The 19,175-nt window shown below is 30.4% G+C and overlaps 1 protein-coding gene across 1 annotated transcript; it reads right to left on the bottom strand.

The window, feature by feature from the left end:
• Window positions 1–242: 242 nt before the first annotated feature.
• On the bottom strand, window positions 243–17,105 carry LOC132758323 (receptor-type tyrosine-protein phosphatase kappa-like). Its single transcript, XM_060749949.1, has 20 exons — window positions 16,798–17,105; window positions 16,175–16,472; window positions 15,688–15,811; window positions 14,042–14,088; window positions 13,494–13,720; window positions 12,879–12,966; window positions 12,649–12,713; window positions 12,478–12,514; window positions 12,145–12,248; window positions 11,781–11,906; window positions 11,116–11,264; window positions 8,321–8,456; window positions 8,055–8,183; window positions 7,164–7,266; window positions 6,932–7,008; window positions 6,500–6,634; window positions 4,141–4,269; window positions 3,656–3,819; window positions 2,473–2,608; window positions 243–379 (listed from the first exon to the last, which is right to left on the bottom strand). Exons 2-20 carry the CDS (start codon window positions 16,287–16,289, stop codon window positions 314–316), a joined length of 2,157 nt encoding a protein of 718 aa, XP_060605932.1. The 5' UTR covers window positions 16,290–16,472; window positions 16,798–17,105; the 3' UTR covers window positions 243–313.
• Window positions 17,106–19,175: the final 2,070 nt, after the last annotated feature.

Raw genomic sequence — 19,175 nt, 5'->3', positions numbered from 1 at the left:
TCAGGAAATTTTGCAACGCTTTCCTAAAATACTGACAAAAAACAATGTATGAATGTGCAGCAAATGCATATCCGATCAATTGAATGCTAGATGAAAATAAGCACCGTTTGAAGAGTAATGAATTGCCAGTATTTTCTTTATACATTATAAGTACGCATCCATAGAAGAAACATTGGTGTCTCCTGTTGTTCAATGTAACGTTCAGATGATAAGTACATGTATCATTGATAACTTGAGAATTATCTGCCTTAAAAGAAAAGACTATAGTCACTTCTTTTTCCTTTTCGTCAATGTTCCTTTTTTCTGTGTAGGCCTATATACTTTTCATATGCAGGTTAATATAGGCACTTGCAGCTTGATAGCAGAACTCAAGTTGTTTCTAAAGTAAAATAAAACAAACTTTATCAGGAACATACTTAGTAAAATATAAATGTTTATATACATTCCCTACCATTTTAATCAAAAGGTATACATCTAAAAAAAAAAATTCTTTAAAAAATCATAAATGGTTAAATTATGCTTAAATAACTTAATGGTCGACTGTCAAAAAGTTGTTACACACATTGTCTCTGTTATTTAACACACAGCATAATATTTTACGTAGAGTAAAACGCTTCGGAACAAAATACTATTCTGCTATGTACTTTTCTGTTAAGAATATATTTAAATATATTTCTGTCCAACAAGCACAATGCAACTATTCTTTATCAAAATTCAAATGATAAGATTAAAACGTTTGAAGTAGGGCTTTATTCGTTAACAAACTTTGGATTGTTGATAATATCTAAATATACGAGGTATGTTCAAAACGTTCGTGGACATTTGCTGCCATTTTTACTTGGTTCATAAAAACAACCTGAGTTGATATGAATCGAAAGAGTATCTTTATTTCTAAAAGTAAGTTTTACTTTTATCTTAAACTTTTATTTTCCCTACGAATTATGTGCACTTTCATAACCATGACAACGCAACATCGGCGCTCGGCGAAATTTTCCTACTATTTTTAATATAAACAAATGTTGAAATAAATTAAACGGCTATTTCATCAGGCAAAATTGGGGTAAACATTTATTAATATTTAATTGACATATACATGAAATTCGACGTCATTTGGGTGTGACATGACTAAACAAACAAGTTTTGAGCAGCAGTTGTCAGTAGCGTAAATTGCAAAATAAAAAGCCCATTTAAAAACTAGAAATTCGCATTTTCGGAAGGTTTTGCCAGCTAATTGCGGAAACTCATTCATTTTCATATGAGGTAGTTAATCTAACAAAGGACAATGAGTCAGCGAGCAAGTAATTAGGTTTCAACTAGTTTTTAAAGAAGACATTTGCAACGGCTGAAGTTCCAGAGTGGACTCTGTATTTTGATTGAAGATATTGAATAATTCGGAAGAAATTAAATGGCTATTGGTTTATTTAAATTTTGGCCTCGTTTATCTCTGATAGTATTAACGCCCCTGTAGGTTATGTGAATCCAGCAAGGGGCATTGGTTACTGTCCTATAAGAAGGCTATTAAGTATCTTTACGAAACTTTCTGTGGTTCGGGTTTCGTTCCTAGCTTAACTGATAGACGGAGGGGAACATGATATCTTACTACTCCAGTTAGAGCTTAAAGGGTTGCATCTCTTCCTGAATGGTGTTTACACCATACATCTTCATAACCAAAATGCCTTACATTTTAACTAGTATGTTCACTGCTTTATATGATCAAAATAACATCTAATTATAAAACCGTTTGGAATAGAGACACAAAAAATAGTTCTGAGTGGTCCGACTTTCGACATAAAATAAGAGCTGTTTATCATACTAAGTTCAAAGCTGATTTTGCCGGTTTAAAAACACATATAAAGTGCACAAAATTGTGATAAAGATTTCATTTTGCTTTTAATAACAAGAACTTGCGTGTATGTATCTATAAGCAAAGGAACACAATTTGTACAGAAAGGGATTCATACCATGTATTGTCTTCCATCAGCCATGTTGGATGTCTAAACTACTACGCAAAACATTTACGCAATACAAGGTTTTAAACAGTTATAGTACTAGTGGGGTTAAATATTCAGTAATGTTGAATAATAGGCAATTTTTTTCGTACCTTGACAGTTCTATTTCATACACATTCCAATATGGTAAGTAAAGTATAAGAAGGCTTACGAATGAGTAAAAACGTGCTTGTATTTATAGATAGTTTTGGTACTTGTCCGAATCGTCTGTTTACCTCCAAAATACATATATATTATATGGAACAAAGTGGGAGGCTGTGGTAAAAGTATTGAAGCAGTTATTTGCTTTTTATGCATAACACTTTTACATTGTCTTTAAAAAATGTTGGACATATTTTTTGAAATTCTCATGTAAGAAAGAATAGCGGCGTTTTTTTAAGACTCTTAATGTTACTTTTTACTTGTACAAGCATTATCATGTACCAAATCAATGAATAGAATAGGTAAAATTAAAAGACAGTACCTGGCTTGTAATTGCCGATGGTCTCCTTGTTCTCAAATGTCTTAGACTGTCGATAATGTTAACCCGACGCTCATGTTTTATTTTCTCCAAAAGTATTATTACTCCACAAAATAAACCACTCCTCTCGTTTGCTTTGCTGAAATGCATCATACGAGATATACTACATTAAATTTCAGGGAATTATCATCAGTATCTGGTATATACTTTTCCATCTCAGTTTTCGTTCTTATTGTGTACTAAGACTTAAACGTTAAACACTGTAGAAAATCAAAAAACAGTTATTTGTTTGGCGATTTACAGGTGATCTTTCAAAACTTTAAAGACGGCGTTGAAAACACTATTTGCACATATCCAAATACGTTATATGCTATCAAATTGTTAATAAGTTTCCCTGATTCTTTGTCTGTTAAATAAACATTTAACAAGTCCGGACCATTATTGCCCTATTCCGACTTTTCACAAAAATAAATAACTCTTATTATTGATAAAATGCAAATGAAATAATATTGGCTTCTTGTGTTTCGTATGTTTTTTACGGTTAATGAAAACCATATATCTTGAAACCTTTCGGAAATCTTTATCTCGTTTAAGAAAGTCTTTACATGGATAAACAGTAGGAACTGGAAGATGGCAAAAATCTGGATCAATTCCTGACAATGAAAGAAAATGTAATATTTCCTCTTACTTACATTAAGATATATTTCGTGTATAACTTGATAGATCTCTATACACTGATTTGGAGGAAAAACAGCTTATAAATGAAATGAGTTTTTTTTTAATACCAAAGCTTAATGAATTGTTAATTTCACAAAGTGAAAATGTTATCAGAAAAAATATCAATATTTACTTTTAAAATGTCGAAAAAAAGAACAATGTTAAATACTTGTATTATATTTGGTAGATGATGCAATTCACCTAATTTGAATTATCATGTGAAACATGAGCTTTGATTTAACCAGGTTTTAATATTGTTACAAAATCCTTGTCTTCATTTCATGTTAAATAGCCAATGTATATATAGTGTTTCTGTAAGTATGTACATATGTGCGATGGTGCAAGCGAACGTTCGTGCGTCTGTGTATGTATATACATTACATTGCTCACATGTTTTTTGTTAATCAATCTAAATCTATAAAATGATTATGTTCTTTGCGAATTTAAAAACAATTAATTTTGACCTTACAGACAATGCACAACGACCGGTGATTTTTCGTCCCCTAATTCATTTGCATACTCCTCAACTTCATTTGCAAACTGCACGAATTCACTTGCATTACCAGGAATATCGTTCTCAGCCATCCATTTAGTGTATTGAAAGTGAATAATGCTCTTTTCCCCGCTTTCATACTAAAACAAATAATGACGGTGTTAAGACAAACGTTTTACCTATCACCTATGAATTTTTAAGTTGCTTATTCAAAAGTTGTTGTCTATGTTAATGATCAACAAATAAAAATATTTAACTGTTTGTGTGGTGCCTAAACGTTTAAAATTGCTAGAAAATACCTTTTTGACAGTTTTTGTAAGTTTCTTTTCCAGTACTTTGTATTTTTTTAATGTAATTTTAAATTTCTTTAAAGTCCGGTAAACAAACTTGATATTTGGTACCTTCAAGACCGGGAAATTGAGTATCAATGAAATGACAATATTAGTTAAAGGAGATACTACCTTTCCTGTATATTTTATCTTCATTTTTCGTATGATGTGTGACTGTTTAGTCTCTAATCTTGAGCATGACACTTTGAAATTTCCAACAGTTAATGTTTTCTTCTCTTCAGGAAGGTACATACCGACTGTCTATGCGCACGAACCATAAATAGTAAATAGAAATATATTACAAATCTTGTTTTTAACAAATCTTTATTAGATTGCCTTTAAATAAAGCTTATTACTTGTCAGCTTTATTATTGTAATAATTAGTCATAGTTATCCAATGAATTCTATTTGCAAACATATTCCGGAAGAATATGAATAATAAATATATATATTCATACCAAACATTATTCAATAAAACCATAATATAATAGTATTAAGGCAGACCACCCTTAATGCATTTCATCCACTATGGAGGGTATTATTTGTCAATTGCATTGAAACTGAGGGGTGTGGGTTCAAACCCCAGAAGGAGCAATTTTTTTTCTTTATTTTTCTTTTCAACCTCATTCATGTATCTCTCAGATCCGTTATAGAAAAGAAAAAGTTTTTTTAACTATATAATTTTGTAAATTTTTGTTAGCTGTAAAATGTCAAATTTAATAGCAAATATAATACCTGTTATTTTCAAAGTTTATAAAATAAAATCTACACTTATAGCTTGCAAGATCAAAAAATAGACAAGTTTTAAAAACAGTCCCTCATTGTGATAAATTTTAGGGATGTTTTGAATAAGGCTTTTTATATATGGAAATTGTCAAGTGGGTGTGGTAGGGTAGCATTTTCATAAATATAAAAATATATCATATAATGTATCATTTTGCTCGTGTAATTTGTTACCTGAATGTAATTATTTGTTTCTTAACAATGACCAATAGGAAAACATTTTTCAAAACGAGTATTATATTATAGATTATTTCGAGTTTCCTTATATCTGAAAAGGAGCCCTTCTAATAGCAAATATTTAGTACAGAAATATGTCAATAACTCATAAACCACAAGGTAAATTTTGTTTGAATATTGGTGACCTTTAAGGCAGATAACTGTCCGATGTTGTCAATTTTAAATTTCTTTATAGTAAGGAGTGGTCTACCTTTATTTTAATTTTAAAAAAATCCTAAGGCAAAAACAAATCTCATTTGCACGGAAATTAAATGCATATAACGGAAACAAACTAGGTTCTAAAAAAGGTTAATCAGTTTTATTACATACAGTTGTACAAGTTTTTAAACATTTTATTATAAAGTCAAATTTCAAACTTTTAATCTATACGTATTTAAAATTTTTGAACTCATTTACAAAGACAACGAAGAAAATTTCTAACTGTCGAAGACTATTTTCTTAATCGTTGCATAATACACAAATCATGAATGGAAATATATTTGACGGCCACCGTCCTACTTTTTGTGTTTACTACTGCCCCTAAAAGTAAAGAAATTACTTGTGTAGGTCATTTTCAGGAGTAGATAACTGTAAATTAGGAATACAAATAATTTCAAAATATTTTTGAGACTTCATTCCTAGTCGGTTTGCAGAGATCAAAACAATTATACCTTAAATATTTTGCAATGATTCATTTATTTAACATCATGCATTTTCAACCATCGACCAAACAAGGGCATAATTCGATGGGAAGTTCACATAACCCGAAGGAAAGTTCTATGATTTCGCACAACCCACTATTTAATAAAAATATTCTTCAACAATTAAGCAAATATCATACCATAGCAGGAAAGTAACTATCGAACACGAATTTAAATTGTTGCCACAGCTTTGACGAGCCAAAAAACCATATTAAGGGACAAATAGCTCAAATATGAAAGTGATCCAAAATTGTTTCTTTTAATATTTGTTTCAATCATGATTCTCTTAAAGCCTGCAAAGGATATTCCCTGCTTTTAGTTATTTTATTTCTTTTTTGACTTTGTAAAATACATTTCAATTTTATATTTTTAATGTATTTATCATTTTAATAAAAATATTCTTTCCATGATAAAAATTTTGTTTTAGATTCAGCGGTATAAAACAACACATGTTTACCCAATACAAATTATATGTTTGCCCAAATGTGTAAATGTTTACCCAATACAAAGCAAATTAATATGTAAAATTGCACATATACCATAACTAATATACTTCTACAAATATTTGTCACAATCGAAAAATAGCGAAAAAGTTTTGTGTTATACACATAATTATTCCAAAGGCATTTCTGGAATGTCGCTTGCTCGTATCCGAGTTAATGTACTGAAATGCGTATTTAGGCTAAGACGAATCTATTCTTTTCGATACGATTATAGGAGAGACTTATGTCGTAATTAGTGTATGCTTCTTAAACAGTATAATCCGTTTAGTATAAAGCATGCATCTTTACCATTCCAGGTTCATTTAAATCTTCCATAGCGACAACACAACTACAACCTTCTTGGTAAATTAAAGCAAGGAAATCTTCGACCGTACTTGGTAAAGGTGATTGCGCTGCAATGAAGTGATCTTTTCTCTTGAAACTCTGCAATTGAGGGGCAAATAGTTTTAAACTGTCCAACAAGTTAACGTTAAAATAAATTAAAGGAATCTTAGTATCTAAAATAATATTGTTCACTTATGGATAGTTTATCCATTTGGCGATTCGGTGTTTCTTCAATTGCTGATATCATTAGGTAATTAGTCTTGATTGCTACATGATGACCTTGCATGAGAGCACTTAAAATGTTGAATAACATAAATAGAACAGTCATAAAACAAATCACTATTTTACGATTGAAGAAGAGGAAGAACAATGTAATATAATCAATAAAATACTTGCGTTTATATATACTGCATTAATATATTCAGAATCGTCCCCTTCTCTGTTTAAATGAAGAAATATGCTGAATCGGCTGCCTGAAATCAAATATATTTGCCTTTGATGAGGTATAAAACATATACAAATGAACTTTTTTCTCATGTACTTATTTGCCATAATCTAAATGACATTTCGTTGCTGCTTTTTTCTATTTTAGTATGTATTTTCTTTGATTATTTCATGAAGGTTCTACCTGGAATGTCTGCTCCGCGACGATTCTTCCCCGAACGTTCTTTATTTTTGATGCGAGCTTTCTGTTCTGCTTCGCTGTCTGTTTCAATTGTCTGTTGCAATTGCTATACAATAAAAAATGTGAAACGTTAGGTCACTTCATCAGGCCAAAACTTAAATAATGCATCAATGTCAACTTGTCAAGACATGTTTAATCATATTTTGCTTCCCAGAATATTTGAATGAGCTCTGAGACTTGAAGAACTATAATTTAAGATCCTCACGATTAGAGACAGACACTTCTAACCTTACGCCACTCTATCCCTTTTAATATGTTTGATTATGTAAAATCAAAAATGTCTATACGTCTTTATCATACTAATAACTCTCGTGAAATAGAAAATATACATTCGAAGTTATCCTTCAACGAATAAAATTATTTGATGCTATTGTTTGTTTTAAATGTTTTTGTTTTATATTTGTTTATTTGTGTTTAGTAATGTACTTTTATTTTGCTCTCATTAGTTACATTCTGATCACAGTTGACAAACATCAAAAAGCCAAATGGTAATTTGTATTTTTTAAGTAAATGTGTGCAAACTTTAAATTATTCACGAAAAACGTTATTGAACTATAAGACTCTTTGTACGATATTTTCATGTTTTATGCAATTGACAACAAAAATATACCCAATGACAAAAATAAAATGCACTTTTCCAATCAATAAAACTTTTGAAAAAAATGTTTTAAATCTTTCTTTATCTTAATTTTTGTTTACTCTAAGACTTGTAAAAATGCATGGCATAATGCTATATATATCAGTTCAATCATAAAGGAGAGCTGACTATTTAAAGCTTATAGTTGAGATACAAGTATGATACAAGACTGAATACATTTAAAAGTAATGACATACCTGGAATAGATTGCTGAACATATCTCCATTTGTTCGTTTAACATATTCACTAATTTGTTCAACGGGCACAGCTTCAGCGCGAAAAGTCAAAGCCATTACCAAAGCTTTATGAATGTAAATGTATTGTTCCTAGAAAAGAAAATGAAATATAAGAAACAAAATCTGTAGAATCATTTAAAAATCTTCAATATGTAATCTTATTTGTCAAATTAAGTATGGCAAAAGTCAGTTTGAAGTCAACTTAAAACATACAAATGATTACTTACAAGTGTTTGAACCATTTTTACTCTCTGTTCCCTCATGCTCTTAACACATTCAAACACGTTCACTGAACGTTTGTCCATGCCCTCTTCTATCAGCCTATCGATTGCTATCAAAGTTCCAGTTCGACCGATGCCCGCGCTGAAAATATTTACATGTTAAACGTTAAAAAAATACAAGAAATGTACATATAAAAGTAAAGTAATGTTATGAAACCAAACAAAATATTCATTGTGTTACATTTCAGCGCCTTTCGTTATTTGAAAGCACTTGCTTTGTTTCATTCCATTATTTAAAAAAAAACTCTTTCAATGCAATAATTTTGCAAGCTGCTTTAGTTTAGGTAAAGAAGTTTAAAAGAGAAAAATATTTTTTTTTAAATGTATTCCTCTGTAATTCATACATTGAGATAACTTGAATAGTCGATATGTCATGTTACGATTTAACATTCTCTGAATAACAATGTACTAGTCTGGATTGGGTACATATGGTTTCAATAACGAGTCCAAACAATAAATCATTATTGTTATGCTTTAATATTTAACCGTTGAAAATAGTACAGATGAGGTAGAAACTGGACGACCTGAAACAGTTCTAATTATGTAGCGGTATTTTCGTCATGATAACAGACATTTGTCATTCGTAATTATCAAACATGATTAGCTGATTCGAATGCAGTGTGTATTTTTCTTATTTTCTCAGTAAGTTACCAGTATGACCATAACTTTGAGACAATATCGCAGATAAGGAAATAATATGATAGGTCAATCATTTAGCGCTTAACGTTCGACTTTTTTCATGAAAATTCTGTAGAGGATTTGGATATAAGACATACTGTTAGAATGAAAATAAAGAAAGCACAAAGAGTTAGCTTTTATGATGATATTGAACTAAAACTGGTGCAGTTATAGCATGTGTTCTGCACAAAGTCTTATTCACCAAAATTTCATAATATTCTTTTCCATAAAGTAAATATATACGTAAAGCAACACAGCAAAGACTCAAATTTTGATATTAAAATTTTGCATTAGTCTTAAGCCTGTAAGACTGCCTTAAACGTACTGTACTTCGTCGATTCTTGTTTATCAAATAAAAAAAATCAGTATGACGCTTTAACAATAAAGTCGATATGGAAAAATATAAGTAGACATAAATAGAAATACAAATTTAAAACATTTGATCTCGAAAGTAAAGTGATATCGATTTAGAGTATTTGCGATTGCTGCAATGATTCTAGTTTTATAAACAAAGAATATAATACGAGTCATGATAATTTGATAATTTGTTTCTTCTTTAATTACTACTTTTACAATAATAATTACTTACATAATACGTAAATCCATGTAATGTAACAACTGGGTACTAAAATTTCGCTGTTTTTTTGTTTGTTATACAAGGTAGTCTGAAAACCTTGTTGAAGTAAAATTTAATCCTGATTGACCTTTATGTATGACCTTGCCTATGTAAAAAGCAACCTTTTATTGGTTTGTATGTGTGCGTGCGTTCTCCCGTACGTGCTTGCGTGTGTGTGTGTATGCTTTGCATATCATACTAGTGATCATTTACTCTAAGTGATATTGGAAATTTTATTAAATTTAAGGTTATTTTATGCACACAAAATATGGACTGACTTCATTTTTATCCTTGTGTGACCACGACCTTGGTGGTAGTGACCTGATTGTTGCGCGCTAGACATCATCTCATTGATATGTTAACTTGTGCCAAGGTATTCTAAAAATTGTAATAAATTCAAAAGTAATGACGTGGAAAGACTGACTTTTTTTAAATGATACCTTTAAGAATGACCGTGATTTGTTGGTAGCGGCCTAGTTGTTGCGCACTGCATATCGTCTTATAATGATGATGTGTGCCAAGTTAATTATTTTGTAGTTAAAACGTTATAGAGAGGATACCAAAGGCTTACTGTTAACGTTTCAAGACTGACCTTCACCTTTAGGTAAGGGACATTATTGTTGCGCTCCGCACATCGTGTGATAAATATAATCATTGCTGCCGTTATGTTTTAACTACTTGTAAGAAAAAAACAGTATTTAAGTTACGAAGCAGACACGATTTTTTTTAATTTGACCTTTAAGAGTGACCTTAAATGTGGGATAGCAATCTGGCCGTTGCTAAATTTACATAGTATACTAATGGTGTTAATTTGTACCTAGTTATTTTTTAAAAAGATCGTTACTTTTAAAGTTATGTAGCGGACCAAAAAGCTGATTTTTACATTCTTCCTTGATTTTGGATTTATCGACATGTTTTTGCTCTGCACATGGTCTCTTAATAGTGATCATTTATGACAAGGTATTTAAAAACACTTCATAAGTTTAAAATTCATTAAGCGGACCCAAAATACTGACTTTTCCACATTTGACCTTTGAGGGTAACCTTGACTTTTTGGTTGCGAACCTTGTTTTTCGCTCCTCACATCGAATTATAATGGTGATCACTTGTGTTTAGTAATTTAAAAACGTTAACTTAGTTTAAAAGTTATGGAGCGGATATATCAATGTTACAGATCGACAGGGTAGCAGACGCTACACGGCAGAGAATTAGTAACATGCATTTGTTTACAACATATTTTATAAGAATAACAAATAGTCATAAAAACACTGAAACATATAGGCAAAAGATGCTATCTAATAAGTTTGTGCTTATCTAGAAGGCAACATAACTGTGCGGAGAGGTAGTCAAACGTTGGAGCTTAGACAACAGATGACATCACATAAACTTAAACCTAGCCTAGAATGATTGCTATTTTCTTGTTATGAAATTTATAGTTTTCTAGAACCTGCAATGTACAACAACTGGACCCTCTGAAGTCGTTGGCGTGCTCTTTAGTCTTTGTCGAAACTCAAGTAAGGTTGTGACGTCTTCTGGAACAGTTTTATCGGGCCATGCTGTGTAATGAAGATGTGTTAGTAAACGGTGTTCATCTGCCTGAATAAAACATCATTCTGCGATATATATTGTGCCCAACCCCTTTGAAATAAAACCGTTGAATAATGAAAAATTGTATAAATTAAATAAAGTTAATGTCACGATTTCTAATTCGGATTAATTATATATTGCTATTATCTTTTTTTTTCAGGGCTATAGAATTATAAAATCAAACATCGTTTGGAAGATTTGTATTTGTTGAGTTCAAATTTACCAAAGCTTTGTAAATTAAATCATGTTTGCATATTAGTAAATTACACGTTCAGAAGTCAGTCCTTTTTAAATTGTATAATTGTGTAATGAATTTGTAATCGGGAAATAAACTTCAATCTATTTTATAATGAATATATATAAACGAAATTAATATGTGAATATCAACAATTTAAATATTATTGTGAAATAAATATATTCATCATCACAGTGACTGACACTTGTAACATTTATCTGTTACCAGATATCAAAGGAAAAATCCGTTATAAAATGGATCGAACAAAATGTTTTGATATCCCAAATTACCTTTGATACCGTAAACGTTCTCACAGTATACTCTGCAAAAACTTCAGTGTTTTTACTTGTGACGGTAACTTTGCCATACTGACACATAGAGGTATCATTTGGCCAATACTGCTCACATTTCATTCCCTATAAATTAAGATAATTTAGATATAAAACACAACCGATTCACTAAAACCTATGTACTAGATTTATGTTAAAATTATCTTTGAAATCAAGAAGGTGCTTGTTGTCTTTGCATCTGTATGATTTTTTTTTATTTCAAAGCTGCTTTACTAAATTTGATCTTCCATTATCTCCCTCTTGCATTTACATAATTGTGTATTCAGCATTTACATAAAAAAAAAACATATATATTTTAACTTACCGAGTGTTCACGTAAATTTGTGAGCATCACAATCAAGTCAGATTTTTCGTTCCAAATCATTTGCCAAAATGTTTCAAAGTCGTTTGTTGTTTTTGAAGTTGGCCCTTAATCACAGTAATTAAAAGTTTAAACATAAATTTATAAATTGTTAATATTTTAGACTTATATTGAATCAAACGCAAAAATATTTAACAAATCAAGTAACATGTGACAGAAGCTATGAAGCATAAGTATCAATAAAAAATTTTGTCTTTTATTTTATTGCTTAAATAATTTATTATCATATTATCATAGCTTAAAACTAATTTGTCATAAATGATTCAACTCAAATACCTAGTGATGCTATGTAGCTTCTATTTTGCTTGTACCCCTGCAATTTAGAAAAAGCTTTTATTTCAAACATACATGTACGATTATCATGAAAAATCAAAATCACGGATACTATTTAAAGCCAAAATTGCATCTTATCATTTAAGAATGCTAATAGTAGTAAATGTCACTTACATCAATGTAGCATGCGTTAATAAAAAAAGCCGCATCCCCATTAATTTTTACCCTGGAATGGTCGTCTGAAATGAAATTGTAAAAGAAATAATTACATCTGATATAACATTGACAGTTTATCATTTTTACACAAGGTTAATTTCTATGGTATGATGCACAAAAAATCATATCTTAATCACTTATATATTTTTAAACATTAAATGAATTAATTGTAATAAACGTATGCTTACATGGGTAAATTCCATTGTATCTATTAAGAGCAATGTTCTCAGGCTTTCTGGCAAACGTGCATGGTTTTTGTAGCCCTGTTGGTAGTTTCTATAAATTCATGGAATTATTGAAATGAATGTGATAAAGACTTCAAAATGAGTCGTAAAAATGTTGCATGTTTGTAAAGTAACTGTTTAAAACATTTATCTTTTAAAAGCATATATAAACCATATACTTAGTAAATTTCTAATAAACGTTAAATTTTCATGTTATTTTAATTTCAGATTTATCAGTTAATGTGTTTTATCTGTTAACTATTTTTTTTTTTTCATATGTATCTTTACATAATTTTTATCATAAATAGTTAATGAAATCTGTATCTATAATTTATTGATGTATCCGTTGAAGAATTACATATTTTTGACACAGACATTTATTTAGAAAGACTAATACGTATTAAATCATGATGCTGATAATGTTTGTATTTCCGGGCGAGGCCAGATATATGTGGCAGTTGGGTTTGGACATTGAGTCAATGGCCTTTTGTCTACTGATTCTAAAATCATTATTTAAAATCAGGATTAGATTTAGTAGAAGATCATTCGAGGATAAACTTGTTAAACAAACAAACCTACCTGCTGGTACTCAACTTCAAATGTATCTTTGCGCCCACAGACATAAGCGTAAAGCTCCGACACTCCAATTCTATCTATTTGTTCAATAATTTCAGGAGAATTCGAGTATTCGGTGATTTCACTAACTATATTTGGAACATCATCAACCTCCTGTAGATCTTCAAAAGTTGTTTCTTTCTCATGTTTTGTCTCACTTTTTCTTTTTTTCTTATTAGAAACAGAGTTTCCTTAACCAAAGAATAAAGTAACAGATTAGAGCTTTGGTAAAAAAATGCCAATTTTAATAAATAATGTTGAAAATAATGGAATTCCTTTCCATTTCATGAAGTTTATAACTTTTTTATTTTCAAGGTGAATATATATCTAACATCAATTTGACCTTTCTTCATACATATTTAATTGCTCTTATAAAAAACGGATATATCACTTTTTACATTTCAAAAGCGTTTGTTTTCTAGTCTTGGTATCAACTAACCATTTTGTTCTTTTTAACTTGCCTATGAGTCATAAAATTTATGTAACAATAATAAAGTAAGAAATTTACTTACCAATAAATGGCACATTTTGATACAATCCATCTGTTTCTTTTTTATTTCTAAAATACATACGTTGATTTTTAGAGTTATGTTTTTATGAAATTAGATCACCATTGAAATTCTGTTTCTCCATAATGCTGATTCAAAATAACATTTACAAAATGTTTTCCATCGTTTTTCAAAAACAATACATCATACAAGAATGTCTTAATATCCCCAGAGGCTTAATGATCGCAGTTTGTTTGAATTATGCGGACATTTTATCACTGAATTTACTGAAACGTTCTTCTTGAGTCAAATTGCGTTTGGTTGATACATTATCTTCCTTTGTTTTAGTCATTGCAAATTGCATTTATGAAATGTATGATTAAATATTTTTCGTAATAATAATTTATTGGTTAATAACAAATATATATCAGTAATCTGAATGTATTTCTGTATATATGGTTGAATGTAAGTCGTGGATATATTTAAATGTTAATGTGCTGGTCATTGCTATATGCGCTTAAGTTTAAAAATGTTATCTCCCGTATTTTGCATTTAGAACGTATTGATTCGGCATGAACAAACAGTATAATCTCCCTCCTATAATATTACAAAGTGGGTATGTTTTTAATCATGCAAAGTACTTAATCACTGAAAAATATAACTTAATAAAAGAGCTTTAATGATTCACATTGAAGCAATAAAGTAATATGGAAACATTTAGAATACATATAAAGTAATTAAAATAGAATTAACATCATTATGCCATAAAAGTTATACACCATAGCTCAATCTAAATACTTTTAGCGGAGCAATAAATACAGAACAACATACGAGGGGTTATCCAAAAGTTCGTGGACTTTCTTTTTTGCATAAAATAAATTTGAGATATTGATTTGAAATTTTTACATTGCTTAGAACAAAGATAACAAATAAACACATAAAAATTCATGTTAGTAGCTTCTTATCTTAAAACAATATCTAATTTTACATAAACGCATGTCAGCGACAGCGGCGCACTCCAAAAAGTTATTGACGTCAACGCAATTATATTTATAGTACAACTTGTGCTTCAACGTAACGCAGTCAATAACCATTACTGCTTCACAAAGTAATGTCCATCGTTATTTTTTTCTGTCACTTAAACACTACTGAAAGAGAAAAAAATTATTTTCTCTGTTCGCCGGCTGTTTTTTCCAAATGTTTTTGTTGGTGTCATTTCCAAATAACAACAAGATTTTATGATCACGCTATTTTCTAACTTCTGCGTGTCCGTCATTTTCCGTTGTAAACAATATCGTGGTCTGGCGATTTCAACATTAATTAACGGAAATGACGTCCATAATTTTAACGAATTACTAAAATTACATCATAGAAGAAATATGCGATGTTTAGCGGATTTTCTACGTTAATCAGTAGTTTTTTTAGCAAAAAATATACGATGACTTACTACAGTTTTCGGGTGCCGTGTACATGTATGTGCTTATTTAAAAGCAATATAAAACCATTATTTATTGACGGAGTTAATTGTTCGTTTCAAAACGTGTTGATATTATTCTACAATGTATGCTGATAAAATCCCATTACAATACACGTTGACGTTCAAAAGATATTTAAAAAGTCCACGAATTTTTGCATAACCCCTCGTATATAACTTCATTAATTTTAATTACCTTCTTTTTAAGAAAAATACAGCTAAAAGGATGCTCACAATCATAACAACAGCAACACCTGAAATACTTCCACCTATAATGCCAACATTATCTGATGATTGTGAGTCTGCTGTTTTAACGTTTACTGAAATATATACATAAATAAACCAAGGAATACATAGGTAACACTGCATACAAATCATACAAGTTTTAACAATTACTTAGCTTTACAATTGTTGTCATGCATTAAATGTCAGCAACAGCATTTTGTTTTTATAACTTTATCATATATACCGTTTGTTTGTCTAAAAATAAAAGCTTATTAATTGAATATTGCTTTGCTGTAACCTTTTTCATTTCATGTCTTATTGATACCTAAAGTGTTTAAAAATCGAAAACACAAACGAACAAACAAATATAAATGCAGGAATGTCATCATTTTGTAAAAGTATTCCAATTTTAAGTATTGGGTATTAGAAATAAGCAAATGCATATATCATCGACTTACTTTTAGTTGTGATCTGAAGATTCTGGGTAAAGGAAGAGTTCCCCTTTTTATTCATTGAAAACATTGTTATATTATACACTTTAGAACTCAACAAGCCAGTTAATGTATAGTCCATTGCCTGTTCATTTGAATCCTGAACTTGAACACTATGCCACTTCTCCTCCTGATGGTACTGATATAACAAAATGAAAGTCTGTGGAAAGCCACCATCAAAACCTGGAGTCCAAACCAATGTTTACTGACGATTCAGTGATTGATCCCGATTTATACGTTAAATTAATAGGCACATCTGGCTTATCTGTAAAAGACATTATATATATATATATATAATATATATATATATATATATATATAATATATATATATATATATATATATATATATATATATATATATATTATTATAATTATAATTAATATTATAATTATTATATATTATTAAGAAATAATACGCAAATACGACATTAGTTTAAACCAGTAAATCATTATAAATCATAATATAGTCACTTTTTTATTTTTTAACAATATCATGCATATATTATTTTCATAGGATATGACCCATACATAATAATCAATAACATATTCATTTTGAAAAATTCATATGAATTAAGAAATGTAGTTTACCTTCTGCTTGCAACACATAGTGATGAATATACTCTCCTATGGTGTTTGACACTTTGACGCTATATTCTCCAAAATCTATTTGTGTAATGTTTCTAACTGAAAGGCTAGAATTTAATCCACTTGTGAATATTTCAAACTTTTCATCATTTCTTTCGATTGCAACATTTTTGTGGAACCACATAAATTCCGTTTTATTTTCTTCATCCAAGTATTCATAAGCAACAAAATTCATAATCTTATTTGTATACTGAGCAGCTGCGATCTTATTGGGGAATATGCTATCAAGTGACGGTCGTGGCGAACCTGGAATTTATTCAATATATTTCAATAGAAATAGTTCACAACATGTTCGTTCTAAAGCTGGAATAATATAACGAAAAAGGATTTACACAAGAAACACCACACGAGTTAAAGTTTAAAAAACAAACTTCTTATCAGTCATCACTCCTACTAACACAGTTACAGGATCCTCAAAGTTATTTGACCATCCGCGATATTTAACTACCAAAATACAGAGTTATTTTCAGCAAATAAAGAATGTACAAAGATGTATAAGCAAAAAAAAAATGCTAGTCTGTTTTGAAGAAACCATCGAACAATATTGAGCGCTGCAACGTCGTTGTTGTCGTCATCATGCAAAAACTTTTGTGTAGCCCAGTACCCAATTAATATTAAAGGTATTAATATGAAACTTGGAACACTTGCTTATCTTGACAAGAACAATTGTAAGACATGGGGCAATATTCTGAAAGCTATGTTTAAGAGAAATGCCCGTTTGATTTTTTTTGTCAAAATAACTATTTAAGTATAAGAATTTATTCAAAACAATAAAGGACATCACCATGACTATTCGAAGACTTGTTAATCTTAACAATTTAAAAGCTTAATGTATGGTGGCTGATTTGTGACATAAAATTTCGCCCCGCGTCCCTGCCAAGCGAAATGTTGAGAAAAAACAAGTTAAAATGGCAATTTGGCGGAGCGAAAATCCGCTTATAAGTGAGGGTGCGGTGCGAGATTCAAAAAATAAAACGTTACACCCCGGTGGCGCGAAGCAGGCATTAAGAAATAAAACGACATGGGCGCGGAGTGAAAACACGCTCTTAGCCGGGGCGGTGCGATGATAAAACGTCGCCCGCTCCACCGCTAATTAGCTTGTTTTCGCTCTGCGGCCCCGCCATTTTATGCATTCATTTTACCTCAACCAGCGAGACCGCCAAGCGAAAAGTCGAGGAATAATAAGACAAGAGGGCCATGATGGCTCTGAGTCGCTCACCAGAAACAACTGCTTTTCAGTGTGGGGATTTATCCACTGTCAATATGTTCTTATATTAAATTTGAGCATTTAATATGTATAAACAATAATTTGAAGAAATATTATGACCTGGGTCATTTAAGCCTTAGCTTAAACGGGTCAAATCAAATAAATATGAGCAAACTTGAAAAAAAGAATACCTGAGAATGTTACAAAGTTTGGTGATCATCTATCAATTATTTCAGTAGGAAATGATGTTCAACGGTTTTTCTATTTTTAGCTTTAGTCGCCCCCAAAAGGTCTTATCAAATAAATATGAGAACACTTGATAAAAGTTGAATAAATAAAACGTCACCCCGCGCCCCCACTTACTAGCGTGCTTTCGCTTAGCGCCCCCGCCATTTTAATTTGCAAATTCTCGGCTTATCATTTGGCTGGTACGCCGGGCGAAAACGCGTACGGCACAAACTAGCCACCATACAAGGGAAATTTTGCTAAAAGTTATATAAATCGGGAGTAATAATATTTTGATGCCTTTTTTTTAACTTTATGCAAAAGTTGCTGATAATTTTGATTATTTCAAAACTATGAAAAAATCAATATAAAATTGGAACCCTTGATTGTGAGTAGCCGAAGTTGTAAAACAAGGGGCATTCGTGAAAAATCAAAATATTAAGAGTTTTGTAGCTTGATATCTATTTTAACAAAATTGCTTATTTTGTGGAAGATTTAAAAGACTGAAAGATTTGTTATTGCTTGCAAGGCACAGTTGAAATACAATGGGCATATTATGCATATCATTTTTCTGTAAGCTATATTTCTGTAGTAATGCCCCTTTTCAATTTAGCGATTTTGTCACAACTTCTTATTATCAGTACGCTGATTTCAAAAATTTGAAACGTGTTATACTTTATAGTCATGACAAGGCACTATATACTCAACTCAAGACATTATGCCTCTTAAAGAAGTTATGCTATTTATAAAAATGTGTAAATGATTGTGAATATACATTTTACAGAAGAGCATTAACAGTTCATGTTGTGCTCTTTTTTCCACATAGTGACCAGGATCTGATTGTCCTTTCGCACAATCAACAGTAAGAGGACCACCTAAGTTATATACA

This window comes from Ruditapes philippinarum, unplaced genomic scaffold, assembly GCF_026571515.1.
Source record: "Ruditapes philippinarum isolate M1 unplaced genomic scaffold, ASM2657151v2 ctg303_1_1_1_1, whole genome shotgun sequence".
NCBI classification, from domain to species: domain Eukaryota; kingdom Metazoa; phylum Mollusca; class Bivalvia; order Venerida; family Veneridae; genus Ruditapes; species Ruditapes philippinarum.
This window is presented reverse-complemented; position numbering and strand designations above follow the sequence as displayed.